The 15,910-nt window shown below is 35.5% G+C and overlaps 2 protein-coding genes across 5 annotated transcripts in view; both read left to right on the top strand.

Annotated features, from left to right (window-relative positions):
- Positions 1 to 1,134: 1,134 nt before the first annotated feature.
- LOC110438987 (uncharacterized) lies at positions 1,135 to 4,439 on the top strand. The gene is made up of 2 exons (XM_068213266.2): positions 1,135 to 2,189; positions 2,273 to 4,439. Exons 1-2 carry the CDS (start codon positions 1,574 to 1,576, stop codon positions 3,220 to 3,222), a joined length of 1,566 nt encoding a protein of 521 aa, XP_068069367.1. The 5' UTR covers positions 1,135 to 1,573; the 3' UTR covers positions 3,223 to 4,439.
- Positions 4,440 to 8,023: 3,584 nt separating this feature from the next.
- fam13b (family with sequence similarity 13 member B) overlaps positions 8,024 to 15,910 on the top strand; it is a 74,828-nt gene continuing 66,941 nt past the window's right edge. For 3 of the 4 annotated variants that reach the window (XM_005173130.6, XM_005173128.6, XM_005173129.6), the window contains exon 1: positions 8,058 to 8,218. The gene's annotated coding sequence lies outside the window, so the exon portion shown is untranslated. Of the gene's footprint in view, positions 8,219 to 15,910 lie in introns of all 4 variants that reach the window. The other variant, NM_001328042.1, reaches the window with a different exon arrangement.

Below are 15,910 nucleotides of genomic sequence, written 5' to 3'. Positions count from 1 at the left end.
CATTCCATACAGCAAACAGTACAGTGTGTGTGTGTGTGTGTGTGTGTGTGTGTGTGTGTGTGTGTGTGTGTGTGTGTGTGTGTGTGTGTGTGTGTGTGTGTGTGTGTGTGTGTGTGTGTGTGTGTGTGTGTGTGTGTAACATTTGTTTTTTAAATAAAAAGTCTTAAAATGTAAACAACTTATAAAAAATCATCCCATAATGTAAATAAGTTGTCATTTAATAAAAATATGTCAATAACTCAATTTTGACAAAAATGTCAGATATAATTCAAAATGGCACCAAATAGGAACCCAACAATAGAATAGAAATTAAATATAATTATATATAATAAATAAATAAATAGCAGTATAATTCTATTAAAAAACAATTTTATAGAGTTAATGAGTTTATATAAAAATCTTGACATAAAGATTAAGAACACAAAAGTGTAATTACACTATTGCTATTCAATCATACAGTAGATAAAACAAGCAAAACAGTCATTCAACATGCTTTAAAAGGTTCCATCACCCTGCATAGATTAATTAATTAATCTATATGTGTTTGTGTGTGTGTGTGTGTGTGTGTGTGTGTGTGTTCTTTTCAGGCAATTTATGATGGCTTAGTAGTCAAAAATGGAACAAATCAGTTCATGTATAGACCAAATTCTGGACTTTGTCATGTCACAGGGGGTCTTTCGAACCACCTGAACCCACCCTGGCTTCGGGCCTGCTTTTTAAAGTAAACTTAACATTTGTCACTTTTGTCATGCCAATAAAGCAATTATTGAATTGAACAAAACTACATACTTATGGAGGACGAAACTTGCAAAAACAATTTTAAAAATATGAAAATATATAAATAAATGAGTAAAGAAATTCCTGCATAAATAAAATAATTAATAAATATGCAAATAAACAAATAAATGCATATTAAATACATATATATATATATATATATATATATATATATATATATATATATATATATACATACATACAAATAATTAATAGTGCGAGCAAGTAAATAATTACATAAGTGTACCCTCATCCCCGCCCAGGAATTTTTGGATTTATTTAGTCATTTATTTATATGTTTGCGTATTTATTTATTGTTTTTGTAGGTTTCGTCCTCCATAATACTTGAAGGGAGAGGAATAACTGATTTTTATTCAATAATGGCCTAAAATATGATTTTCACCTCTAGAGGGAGCCATACTTTCATTTATGCAGTAGACCTGCTATATTAAAATATGCCCCAAATCTGATAGCGTTAAATCTGTCGTTTAAAAAATGCGCTCAGAGTAAATTGAGAACCGATTTGATGAATTTAAACATAACAAAACAAATGTAATATGTAAATAAAAGGCCTATATAAGTGAATATGGGCTATTCTACGAGATTTAAATGATGCCTGAAAGAACGTCACAGGTTTGAAGGCACGAGAACGTTATAAAAGAATGTTGACATCATAGAAGCCATTCCACGGTGAACAGAGTTACAGAGCATTTGGCAGTCGCTACTAATCGCTTATTGAATCCTTGTTGTCGTCGTTGTTGTTGTGATATAATCTTCACACCACTTCTTTTTCAACATGTGGTCTAACAGTCAATGCGTGCCACGATCTCCAGAACATCGAGACGTGAGCTCTCCTAAGCGTCAGATGAAAGTTTCAGTGAAAAGTGTCAGCTTCTTTTTACCCGAGTCTGATCTGAACGCCGATACTGAGTGTCCCTCGTCTGATCTGCCCCATTCCTGGAGCAGTGCAGTGAGGATGGACACAAGTGCACCTCTCCATCAGCATCCTGAGGTTGTATGCTCAAACTTGACTGTTCTGAAGCTGTGCCATGTTCCTGTGAAACCTGCTGAAAAGCAGAAGTTCATTGATGGTCATGGGCTTCCAAAACGTCGAGGAGTGATGTCTCTTAAACATATGATGGAAGTTTCCCTGGAAGACATTAACTATCTTTCATGTGAACGTGACCTGAATGCCAGCATTGAACATTCCTCGTCTCTTCTGCTGCCCCATTCTGAGAGTCGAGAAGTGAGAACAGATAAACATACACTTCTCCGTCAGCATCCTGATGCTCCACGCTCAAAACTGCCTGTTCTAAAGTCAAAGTGTGTTCCTGTGAAGCCTGTCAACCAGCAGAGTTTCACAGATGAACCCTCAGAATGGCTGGGCGTGGGGTCGAATCATATGAAGAAAGGTACAGTGAAAAATATCAACCCTTCATGTGAGTCTGACCTTACTGTCAGTGTTGCCCCTTGCTCATTTTTGTTGCCCTTTCAGGCAGCCAACCAGTGAGGATGGACAAGCGTACACCTGTCCGCAAGCATTCTGTTGCTGGACGCTCAAAACTGCCAGTTCTGAAGTCAAAGTGTGCTCCTGTGAAGCCTGTCAGTGGAGAGAAATTCAATGATAGACCTCCAGAGCATCAGATGAAAGTGTCACTGAAAGACTTCAGCTATCTGTGTAAGTCTGATCTGAATGCCAGCGTTTGCTGTTCCTCATCTCTTCTGCCTCCTTCTGGGAGCAGACCAGTGAGGATGGATAAACGTAGGCTTTTCCAGCAGCATCCTGATGCTCCACGCTCAAAACTGCCCATTCTGAAGCCAAACCATGTTCCTGTGAAGCCTGTCAACCAGCAGTGCTTCACAGATGAACCCTCAGAATGGCTGGGCATGGGGTCTTGTGAGAATCAGGTGAAAGTTTCACTGAAAGATCCTCCATATGAGTCTGACCTGAATGTCAGTGTTGAGTGTTCATCATCCTATCTGGCAGTAAGAGTAGGCAAATCCCAGCATCCTGCAGCTGTTTCCAAACACTTGCCTGTTTTGAGGCCACGCTGTGCTCCTGTCAAGCTTTTGGGTGGACAGAAGTTCATTGTCGAAGCACCAGAACATCAAACGTCGAGGTTTCCTCCTTTAGTGAATAAGGCAGAGAGGACTGGCACTGACCCTTCATGTGGGTCTGATTGGAAAGTTAAGTCTCACCTTTCCTTACCCAGCCTGCCACGTCTTACAAGTGGAGTGAAGATGGGAAAACATGTGCCTCTGCATGTTCCCGTGTTTACAAAATTGCCTGCTCTGAAAGCAGCTCATGTTCCTGAGCAACCTGCTCTTCCTTCAAACTTCATGTTTTTTCCATTTGATGTTGAGGATGTCAAGATGAAGAGGGCTCGGTCAGTAAAAAGAAGCCCTCCTCTGCCTTCAAGGTTCCACTCTGCAACCTATTTTTAGGATTATTCTTGTTTTTTTGTGTCAATAAATGTTGTCACTTTAAAATTATTCTCTGTGTGTTATTCTTTTTTTTAATGCTTATTTGTGTATTAATCAGTTTTTTAAACATTAAGGGAAGAAAGATATTTGTGGGTCAGAAAGAATTCCAACTTGCTTGAAAAGGTTCCATCACCTTGCATAAAATAATAAATTAATCTCAATAACATTTTATTTATGATGATAGGTTTGACAAATTATGAAATGAGCTTTACATTTTCTTTTTTCATTATTTAAAAGCCATTGATTTGAAAATGAGTGTATTCACATGTATTACACACACATGTAAAGTTCTAACCACTTGCAATATGTCAGCCTGTTAAACAGACAGTAAATCAAATTAAATCCAAATATCAAATAAATAAAATAAAACTGCCTTTATTTATTCAAAGGTAGCAAAATACATCTATTTATGTGTAAGTTTAGGATAGTGAGCAGTTAAAATTGGTCTCTTTTTGTCTCCTCTGGGTTTTAAAAACACCTTGGGATTCTGTTGTGGAAAAAAGATTCTGGTCTGCAAAATATTCTAAGTCTAAATCAAACTTTTCAAAAAAAATGACAAAGTCTGAGATCTCCGAAGTCTTTGGGCAAAGCAGTTTATTGTTACAGCATCAGTAACAACAGAGACAGGTCATTCGAGTGTCTGCCGAACACAGGCTTGCACACAGTTTAAATACATTTTGTTGTCTTAATACTCCACACAAATTTAAACATTACACACCTCCATCAGCTTCTCCGCAAATGGGATCTAAAATCTCTCAGATGCCCTCCACCAATAGAATCTCAGGGTCTTTCAGGGGTCTTACCCATGTCTAGTTAAGGTATTTCCTTCCTGTTTAAAAAAGTGATGACTCAGCCAAAAAGAAATGCTCAACAGTATATATTATTCACTGTTCACTGAGCTGTCAACTGTAAGTTCAGCTGAAGGTACTCATAATTTTTTAGATGTCAGTACAAATGAGAGTGGGCACACATGCAGGTGCCTTATTATGAGTTACAGAACAGAACGCAGGTGTCCTTATTGCCTTGCATCCTTAAATCTACCCTCATAGTGACATTAATGCTGCTGTTCTAATTTATCTTCTCATCTCTGACTGCATTTACACAGAATGACTTTTTCATTTACCAAAGCACACATACCTGATAAAAATGCAGCAGGTATGGGTAATAATACAATAGATAATAATAATAATAATAATAATAATACTAAAATCACTCAAATAAGCATATAAATGAGAGTAATACTTACATCAGAAATTCATTAAGACACAATGAATTCCCCAACAATTCGAAGTGACTCACAACAGACATGAAGAGATGCCATTCTTCAATAAAACATTTGCAAAAGCTTAATTATCATGTTTGTTTAAATGTTAAATATATAAAACAGTGGGGGGTCCCCCACCGTCCAAAGACTTGTGGTACAGGTGAACTAGGTAGGCTAAATTGTCTGTATAGTGTATGAGTGTGTATAAATAAGTAAAAATTAAGCAAGTCCTTATAATCTTGTTTTTGTTTTGAAATAAGATTATTTTGCTTACATCTCCACTAAATGTAAATAAAGAAGGTACAGAAATAAGTCTCAATGTATTTAAAAGCATAAAACAGTAACATAAGACCAAACAATGCTTAAAAACTTGTTTAAGTTAGCATAAACTGATATCACAATTCACATTTAAATAATCACCACTGAATTTACACTCACCGGACACTTTAATAGGTACACTTGTCCAACAGCGTGTTAACACAAGTTTCTTATCAGCCAATCACATGGCTGCAACTTACTGCATTTAGGCAGGTAGACGTGGTCAAGTTGATCTGCTGCAGTTCAAACTGAGAATCAGACTGGGGAAGAAAGAGGATTTAAGTGACTTTGAACATGGCCTGGTTGTTGGTGCCAGACAGGCTGATCTGAGTATTTTAGAAACTGATGATCTACTGGAATTTTCATGCACAGCCATCACTTGGGTATACAGAGAATGGTCCTAAAAAGAAAATATCTAGTGAGTGGTAATTTTGTGGGCGCAAATGCCTTGTTGATGCCAGAGGTCAAAGGAGAATGGCCAGACTGGTTCCAACTGATAGAAAGGCAACAGCACCTCAAATAACCACTCATTACAACCGAGGTATGCAGAAGAACATCTCTGAATGCACAATACATCCAACCTTGAGGCGGTTGGGCAACAGCAGCAAAAGACCACATCGAGTGTCACTCCTGTCAGCTAAGAACAGGAAACTGAAGCTACAATTCGCACAGCCTCACCAAAATTATAGATTTTAAATTAGATTTTAGATTTTAAAGAATTTAAGATTTTAGGATTATAGAAGATTGGTAAAACTTTGCCTGGTCTGATGAGTCTCCATTTCTACTGCGACATTCAGATGGTAGGGTCAGAATTAGGCGTTAACAACATAAAAGAATGGATACATCCTGCCTTGTATCAACAATCCAGGCTGGTGGTAGTGGTGTGATGGTGTGGGGGATATTTTCTTGGCATACTTTGGGCCCATTAATACCAATTAGGCATCATGTCAGCGCCACAGCCTACCTAAGTATTGTTGCTGAGTGTTGACCATGTCCATCCCTTTATGCCCACAGTGTACCCACCTTCTGATGGCTACTTTCAGCAGGATAACGCGCCATGTTAAAGCACAAATCATCTCACACTGGTTTCTTAAACATGAAAATGAATTAACTGTACTCAAATTGCCTCCACAGTCACCAGACCACAATCCAATAAAGCACCTTTGTGATGTGGTGAAATGGGAGATTCGCAACATGGATGTGCAGCTGATAAATCTGCAGCAATTGCGTGATGCTATCATGCCAATATGTTCCAAAATCTCTGAGGAATATTTCCAGTACCTTGTTAAATCTATGCCATGGAGGACTAAATCAGTTCTAAAAGCAAAAGGCGGTCCAACCTAGTAAGGTGTACCTAATAAAGTGGCTGGTGAGTGTATATAATTAGTGAATTATAAAAGTATGATGTTAACACCTGAAAAGTCAGAACTGAAAATTCAACAACAGTGAATTCCTTTTCAAAAATAACAATTCACTATGAGATATGTTAACTGCAGTATGAACAAATATGAAAACTTGTCTGTTTTATGTTGCATTTATGAAATCAAACACTGAGTGGCACTACAGTTTCATATAATATAACAGTGTTATCAGGGCAGAGTTTAGGCAATGTTGAAAATAAACATATTATAATTTAATTTGTGCATCCGTTTTTGTAATTAATGCTGACTTTTCCAATAATAACTTGCAGTAAATAATGATGAAAATATAACTACTGCTGACAACTACTGAAAACAAATGTGCTATGCTTTAAACATGTAATGCAATATTATTTTCAATGCTTGTAACCGGACTTCAGCCATATTTTCTAGCATTATATCATCATGTTATTACTTATAAGAAGGGCCAAACAGAATGTGCGGACATTTTTGCTATTTGTGCAGATAATTTTCTAAGTAACTAAATAGTATCGTAACAAAAAAAATAATATATGAAAATATTAGAATGAAATATATAAAAATTTTATTTAATGTTTACAATGCAAATCCAATTAGATCCACTTATTTGGTAAACAAAACAAATCTCACATATAATATATCTACTAAAAGACAGAAAATATTACTCTACAAACAGTATTCATGTGAATCATATGAACATTTTATTATTTCTTTTAATAGATCACAATAATATTAGTGAAATGGATATAAAAACTAAACAAATATACACAAATTTACACACCTTTACTCAAGTAAATGCATAAAATCTGCAGATTTCTGTGTGTGCAGATTGGGTGTGGGCCTACTTATAAATAAAAAATAACTAATGAATTATTAGAAGATAATGCAAACCAAAAGTACACAAACTGTGTGTGTTTGAATTTCATCACATGCATCTACTAGGATGGTGTATTTAAGGTTTATATTTGGTGTTGACAGAGAGTAACCACAGTCTAAATTACAAAACAAATTTTGTGGGTTTTACTTGTCTGTCTGACCAAATAAGTAGCATATAAACATTAAACTTGGGAAAATTTAAAATTGCATCGCTCTAGCGCAGTTAGTGTGTGTAAAGGAGACTCTGAAAATGTCAAAACAAAGCAAAAATGCACATACTAGGTCACAGGACAGTCTTCTTAAAGACATACCTTTGCCTCATTCTTAAATGAATCAGCCATCTGAACAAATCAATTAATTTAAAGATACACCCATTAAACCACTACTGGCAGTTTACTTTCATTATATATATATATATATATATATATATATATATATATATATATATATATATATATATATATATATATATATATATATATATATTTTTTTTTTTTTTTTTTTTTTAAATCAATACTACTGGAAATTTTCTTTCATGATAAAAAGTTTCAGTGCATTATTCCAACATTTCGTTAAAATTATGCAAAGTCATTGTGCAAAGTTAATGCATTACATTGATTTAAACTTTTTAAAAAATGTCTGTCCCTTGATTGCTTCTATTATCTTTACAGTGTAAATATTAGTTGATTTGGAAGTAATTTGACAAAAATAAATTTGAATGCATGACATGGATAACAATGGCTGCAAAATAACATTTACCTTGTAGTTAAATGTTAAATACATGATCGATTTGTGCAATTCACCTTTTCCATGTCTACTCAATCACATGAATATAAACAAGTCAGTGGAATATTCTGGAAAAAAGAAAGTGTGTCGAGAAGAATGCTGCGAGAGAGGCGGGGTCAGTGTGTCTTTGGCATCGCTGTGGGTGTGTAACTTACACTGTCTCCATTCCACCGAACCAACTACTCGCATTGAAACTGGCCATGCCTGTCCAACACTGTAGCTAGTCTCCGTCTTTATCACCCTTTTACCGTCTCCTTTGGACCAAGGAGTGGCGAAATTATTCGGTTTGGTGTCGCTTGTCGTCTGCTTTGACCTGGTAAGTGCGGATGATTTCTATGGAGTGACTTTAGCGGATGCTAGCAGTCTCATTAGCCAGCTGAGGCATCGTCTAAGCGACTCATCCTGGATTTGCATCAAGTTATCGATTTTTACTTTCTTTTGTTGTTGTGTGACGCTTGCATTTCCGTCTTTACATATGTACTTAATTTCGTCCTTAATTTTAATTAGTTAAGAATGCATGTATAGTGGATTCAAAGCTGTTTTTGTGCCTTGACTGATGTGTGCGGCAGCAGGAATAGATGTTGACAGTGCTAAGCTAATGTTATTAGGCTAACGGTAGCTCCGAAAGACGTTTTTTTTTATTTGTGAGATTTAAAAACGGGGCTTGTTTTTTATTGGTTACTCTTCTGTTGTCAGGTATTAACCTCAAATCACGAGTTTTATTGGATTTTTTAATATATATATATATATTTTAAACGTTTTTATTTAATTCTTTGTACAGTATATTATTTATTTATTTTGCTGGAAAGAGAAAGATGCTCCCATAACCTAAGCGATTGTTGACAGCTTAAGGTACAACAATCACTTCCTGTGTGTAAAAATGAACATTTAACGTTATGCCTTGTTTTAAAATATAAACGCATATTTTGACATATAAAAAAAAAGAGTCCTCTCAGCCGTCAGCTTCTTAAAATAGCTAAAGTTTCGTGTAATTGGGATGTGAAACTTGAATCTTGTATAGAGCTGTTTCTGGAACAGCAGCTGTGGGGGATTGGTAATGGATTAATTATTTAAAGCGGATCTCGACCTTGGTTTATTGGAGTAATATAAAAGTGTAAAGTATAGTTTATATTTCATTTCAAAAATAGAAACAATAAGCATTTAAAACAATTGGATGTATACACTGTAAGTGTTTGTGTACCCTCAAAAACATTTTTGATGCTTGTTCAAACTATATTTAAAATGAGCTCAACAAAATTCTTGAGTTTTTTTTTGGGGGGGGGGGAGGACAACTTAATTTTTTATGTTCAATAAACTTAAAATGAAAAAAAAAACATTAAGTTAACCAAATCGAAGGGATTGTGTGCAACCCTCCCACCATTTTTTCCAGTGTAGGAAAGTTTTTTTTTATCCTATATATAATATAATCCCTGTGCATTGTGTAAACACCTGTTATTTTCCTTCCCCCGGCACTTTTCAGTTGTGGTGTTTTACAACATACTCATTTGTTACAAATACAGCCTGAAAAAGTTATGAAAAGTCAAGAACATTCATGGACATTTTTAGATTTTGTGGTTTATTATTCTATATGTTTCCAGCTAGAAATTGTGGATTTAAAGAAAAAAAAAACAGTTACAAATCCTCAGCCAATAGTAAAATTGTATGGAAAAAAGGAGGATGTTCTAATCCTCAAAGTTCACAGTGTTAATTTGTGACCTTGTAAAACAAACAGATTTTCCTGGTGTACGTGAGAGATAGGGTGCAGAGTCATTGGCGGTTGTCTGTCCTGTTGCTATAGGTTGTTGTGATAACTGCATGTTTTGTAGTGCAGCAAGGCCAAGCAAAACCAAACACGTCAGATCTCCCGACGAGCCATAGCCAGGATGTCTGAAAGACTAGACAAACTCTTGCATTCACACCAGCATGAAACCAGGCTTCTCTTGTCTTCCCACAACAGAAAATGGGCACAAGGATAACTTGTTGCCATTGGAAATTGTTGGGTTTTTACTCACTACACCCATAGTAGATGCAATGACCTGGCCTTTAAAATCTGCTGAACATGTCCTGTTCAGATTATAGCTAAACCCAGCTGTCCTTGAGGAGCTTTCATAGTTGCTGCTTGGCTCATGTATAAGTGACAGACTCTCTTTAGATTCATCCAGCCGTCTGTCATGAAAACAGTTGGAGCACCATATGGGTTGTGAGCTAGATTACGGTTAACTGCTTTCATTTGTAATGATGTGCATTGGTTTTCTGTAATAATGAACTGTAGTTTACTGCACAGGTTAAATCATCATGTTTGAAATCAGACCTTGAACATTCAAATGAATGATTATTGCTATGGGGAACACTGTCTTGTCATGAGCTGCTTTGAATTTTTTTTTCAGATAACAAAAGTGAAAGTGTGAGTTTCCTTCCTCATGGCTTCACTAAGGAAATGTTTTATTTCCTTGGGTGGGAATCGTAAAGAAAGAAATCTTGCACAACTCAAAATAGATTCAAGCTGAAAACAGCTCTGTTCCTTCTGGTGGGAATGGGAAAACTATTGAAGATACACCATTACATCAGCAAGTCATCATCATGAAGTATTTGCATTTTGTAAATTAGCCTGAGGCTTGCGTCCTATTTTTGTCAAATGGACCTTAGATTAGTTTGTTACATAATAGTCATCTGGTCGTGGTGACTATGGGTCATTATGATGCAGCGGTGTGCTGAAACCATTTATCATCCTGATCAGTGTTACTTAATACTTTCAAGTTTACACAACAGAGAGCTTTTACACAGGAAAATCCCTGTGACAAACATTTGCGTAAAACAAATCTAAACAAAACTCGTATTCTTTTTGTGTTGGTCAGTCCCTGATCATGAAACTAGGAACTAAACATCTCTTAGACCTAGAATGAACAAGGCACCTACGTCATTTCAAAAGACCATAATGTCACTGAGACTTACTCTATACACACCATAGTTTCAATAGTCACAGTTAAATGAAGGAATTAATTCCCTAAATTATCATTTTGTGTGGGTGAATGAGTTTTCACGTTCATTCCATGCCCATGTGGATTTCCTCAGGTCCTCCGGTTTTCCCCATAGTCCATAGACATGCAGTATAGGTGAACTGAATAAACTAAGTGTGTGTGTGTGTGTGTGTGTGTATGGGTGTTACCCAGTACTGGATTGCAGCTGGAAGGCCATCCGCTGCATATTGTTGTCACATTACTGGAATTCGGTACCAGTCAATGCTAAAATTTTAAAAACGCCCATTTCCCGCTAACATTTGAGTGCCTTTGAGCTATACACTTGGTAACCTCAGATACCTAGGCCTTCATGGCTTATCACAGTCATTTCTGTTGAGCATGTGAACACAGTGGCAAATCAGCACTGTTTAAGAACACGCTCAAATGTTACAGGGAAATTGATGAAATACCTGTATCGTGACAAACCTACCGCTGCATAAAACATATGATGGAATTATTGGTGTTTCTTTCCACTGTGGTGACCCCTGATAGTCAGGGACTAAGCCAAAGAAAAATTAATGAATGTATGTGAGATTTAACTTGTTTTCAGAATTGCGACACAATGACACTAATCATTTTAAAGTTCTGCCATCATCACCTTGTTTGGTATTCGCTCTTGTTGTTCAAAGAAATATTTCATTTGTTAATTTAACTATCCATCATTAAAAAAATACAACTTTTCAAGTTTAGAATTGTTGCCAGGTTCACTATTCATAAGCAAAAATCCTTAAAAAATCTTTAGGTTTAAACGATTCAGTTAATGGAGTCAATATAGCAGGTATGTATAGGTTGGGATATTTGGATAGGTGGCTTGTTTTCTAAATAAACGCTTAAAATGGGTTTAGTTTTATTTGTACACCATTCCCTGTGATTTTATGCATCATGTCATGCATACAGAAAATGGAAACAACTATGCTAGTTGTAAATGTAGCCTTGGATATAGTTTCTTCTTCGCCTCGGGTCAGTATGTAAACTATATTGTAAAACTGATGTTTGTTCACAAGATGTAAAGTTCCTGGTTATGCATCATGTTTTGGCTTGGCAATGCATCTCCATTATGGGTTTTCACACAGTCTTTTCTGTAAATGTACTGTCAAATTGTATTTAGAGATCATGTGTGAACAGGACCTTTTTATAATGTGGCAAATCAATTTTGCCAGTGCAAAGTTTTCAGTCATGTAACTGGCGCAGAGGCCTGCAGGGCAGAACAGCCATTGAACTGCAGTACAGATCTGTCAGGTTTCCATTTGTACCAAGCCACAGATATTTATAACAAATATTTCAGAAGAAGAAAAACAAACATAACAAACTGAGAGATTTGAAAACTAGTGCCACATATTGGCCTTATTCTAAAATGCGGAAGTGTGCTTATTTTTGCGATTGTTTTAGAACTTCCAATTAGGTTGCCTATGGGAGAATAGACTAGGAATAATAAACAGTAGAAAGTTATCTAAATTCTTAATTTAAGATGTAAATAAATATCAGTTTGCTACATCAAGCAGCATAACGAGCTGTTCTTAACGTTTAAAAAATGAATGGAGCTGAAAGAGACAGGAAGTCTCAAGCCAAAGGGATTCAAATGGCTGTCCCCACTTGTACGCAAAGAATAAGGTCAATACATACAAATGTTTAGTAGGATTCAGGTCAATTATTGGTCTATTCATATGTAAATATTAAGATTTCTTTCATAATTTCAGCCCACATCGTCATCCGAATATTTGGCTAAGTGGTACTACTTATTTTGGCATGTATAGAAAGAAACTAAGAAACAAGCTACTCACCACAACAGCTAGTTTTAAAAGAATTGTAGCCCAACATTGCATGCCATGAATTATATTAATCACAATAATAAAGATCCCACCATGGACTCTTAAAGGAGACATTGAATGCTCGATTTAGACAAATTGATATGATTCTTTAGGGTCTTAACGAAAAGTCTATAACGAAGTTGGTTACTTTTTGCTCACCTTACCCCTATTTAAAGCTGAACCATGAATGGATAATAGCAATCCTTTCTTGAGATTGTAAACCAGCACGCTAGATACAGCACTTAGCCAAGCCTCAAGCTTCTGCTGACTGTTGTCTAGGGCTGCATGATTAATCGGAAAAAATATTGTGATCTCTATTCGACCCCCAACACAAACTTAATCCAGCATCTCTATTTCTCAGCCAATTATATTTTTAAGGTGAGGAGAGAAGCATAAAGGCGGTCACACAGGTCTTCACATTGTTTTTCAGCAACTTAGACACCACCAAATGGTGGTTGAGAGTCACATACTGTATTTATAAGGTATAAATCACTCAAAAATGTCATTTCTGTCCTGATGTATGTGCGGCCCCAAAATCACAAGTGAGCTGACGCACCGATTATTACCGGGTGGATGCGCATGCACACCAATGATGTCTAGTGAAAAGAACCTGCATAGGCTGTGAATAACAGGTTATAACGTAAATAACCTTCAGTTTGTCGCACAGATCAATCTTTTAGGAGCTGTGCGTGCAGTATGATTACCATGTGTTTTTTTTTTCTCTAAGTGATGGCAGCCGAAAGCGAACACATTATTTATGATCACATCGCATTTTTATGATTATGACAAGCATTTGATATGTTTTTCTTTCATAGGGAACACAAAGTAGTGTGCATGAAAATAAATGATTACTGGGTCAGTATAACTACTCTAGCCTATCCAAAGCCGAAAAAAAATGTCTTATAATGGTGTCAATGACAAATGGCAAGCATCTGTTTCAAACATAATAATTCAACTTCTATTAAAATTATTAATAGTTGTATTCTGATGTAATTACTTTATTGGCATTAACAACCAGGTCAAATTTAAAGTCTACTCAAGTCCACCGTTCCAAGTGTATACAATTTAGCATTTAACCAACAGTAGACCTACACATAGGTCTAATATTATTATTGTTTTACCATGTTTGAGAATTAACGATAATAATAGCCTACTCATATTAACATTTGTTTTATATCTACAGAATCATGTCAAAATCGTGTTCTTGCTTTTAAGCAAAAGATATAATTGTGATTCTCTTTTTAACCAGAATCGTGCAGCTCTACTGTTGTCTGTATGACTGAAATAGAGTATTTGAAGCTGTTTCCATTGTAACAACAAAATCTGAGTTTGTGTTCGAACCAACTCTGGTGCATATAATCTTTCCATATAATCTATCATTGCTTGACATTGCAGCCCACCATTATCAATCTGTGATGTATGAAAACTGACACTGCAGGGTTTAACAAATGCTCACCTGAACAGGGTCTGCTTGTTACTAAGAAAACCAACAAAACCACAGTGAAAAAACACCTCTCCATATGAGAGGACGATGAGCTGATGTTAAGCACAAATGAACTGAAGTTGTCAATGGCCACCAATATCAAAACAAACAAGACTCATATATTTAAAAGATATTTGAATCTTTCAGATAAATTGTAGGCACTACATCCTTTAAAAGCAAATCAGCTGATATACCAGCACCCTAATGCATTGAGCCATTTTCTTTAAAATGTTTTTCAAAGGGAAAATGCTTAATGCCCTCAATGTAATTTATTGGATTATTTTAAAACTCTGGGTCAGTCTTATATCACCTGTATAGATTGCTATAATCGCTGTCTGGGATCTATACTGAATTTTTAAAAACTAATTTTTACACTTTTTAAAAATGATTAAGTTTATTAAATTAGTACAAACTACAAAGTACCAACTTGTTCAACAAAGTACCAAAAACAAATGGTTGTTAGAGAAGTAAAGCCTAATATTTGGCTCTTCTGATTGATATGTTGCAGAATGTGAAAATGTTCTGGGCTTATGCGTTTAACAGTTGTGACCAAAAAATGTTGTTGAATTTGGACGACTTGATGTGCAGCATTTATAGGTCATAGGGCTGCATAAAATGTCATTTTACCATTGATATCGCAATGTGTTATCTTGCAATAGTCACATCACGAGTATACACAATATTGAGTCTAGATTATAGTTTATTAATTTCCAAGTATTATTTGAAGCCTTTGACTCTGTGAGGGTTTTAAAAGCATTTAGGCATAGAAAACTGTAAAGTTTTTAACTTTTCCAAATTAAGAAAAAATTATTTTATTGTTTTTTATTTTATTTTAATTGTTTATAAAATGAAGACTACGCAGTAATATTTTTTTCTACAATTGTTTCTTATATTTTGAGAATATGTACTCCCTAAAAGATCCCAATCAATCAAAACTTATAAATTCTTTCCAAAAATAGATATTAAAAAGTCATCTAGTGAAATTTTATTCCTATAGCAGTATATCACAGAATAAAATAATATCGCAATGTTAGATTTTTCCAATATCGTGCAGCCCTAATAGGTCATTTTGCATTATCAACATCACAGAGTTACTCTGTAGATGTATCAATATTATCCTAACGATAAAAACCAAATGCATTTCTAGTGTGAAGAGTACCAGTTTAGTAATTTACAGAGTTAATTAATCTACACAGATTCACTTCTATATACTGAAAAATTTATTCTGCATTTTCTTTTGCATCATGAGCAAAGATTGATGTAGGCTTGATAAAGATGTTTACTCTTAAGTAGTTCATTTGTATTTTGACCCCTGTTGCTCTTTCTCTGGATCCCTTCAGAATGTTGTCAGTCAGTGGTTGATTAGCTGTATTTGCCGTTGTTCTTGTTTCCATCTTAATGAATAGAGCTGCATTCACTGTTGTCAGGGACCACCACACTCTTAGACTGGCATTTTACTGCAAGTGTACATCCATGGCTTAAATATAACCATTTGGAAATTTCCATTCACTGCAGAGCTAGGAGACTCTCAATCAATAATGTCAATGTCAAAGACAAGCTCAAGTTGTTTTCTCAAAGTGTCTGAACTCGCCATTTGTGTGGCCAACTAGTTTTATGTTTATATTTGCTCTTCTGCTTTCTTTATTTGTGGGTCTGATCCTATCGTTGGTGGTCAGGCCTGATAGGTTTTGTTCTTCAAA

The sequence above is a fragment of the Danio rerio genome, chromosome 14, assembly GCF_049306965.1.
Source record: "Danio rerio strain Tuebingen ecotype United States chromosome 14, GRCz12tu, whole genome shotgun sequence".
Classification (NCBI taxonomy): domain Eukaryota; kingdom Metazoa; phylum Chordata; class Actinopteri; order Cypriniformes; family Danionidae; genus Danio; species Danio rerio.
Note: the sequence above shows the minus strand (reverse complement) of the source record. Positions and strands in the feature narration are given on the sequence as shown.

Bases quoted from the DNA above. Each gene is read 5' to 3' on its own strand.
- LOC110438987 (XM_068213266.2), top strand. From the start codon at position 1,574: ATGTGGTCTAACAGTCAATGCGTGCCACGATCTCCAGAACATCGAGAC. The intron at 2,190-2,272 runs GTACAGTGAAAA...TTGCCCTTTCAG, and splicing joins GTCGAATCATATGAAGAAAG to GCAGCCAACCAGTGAGGATG.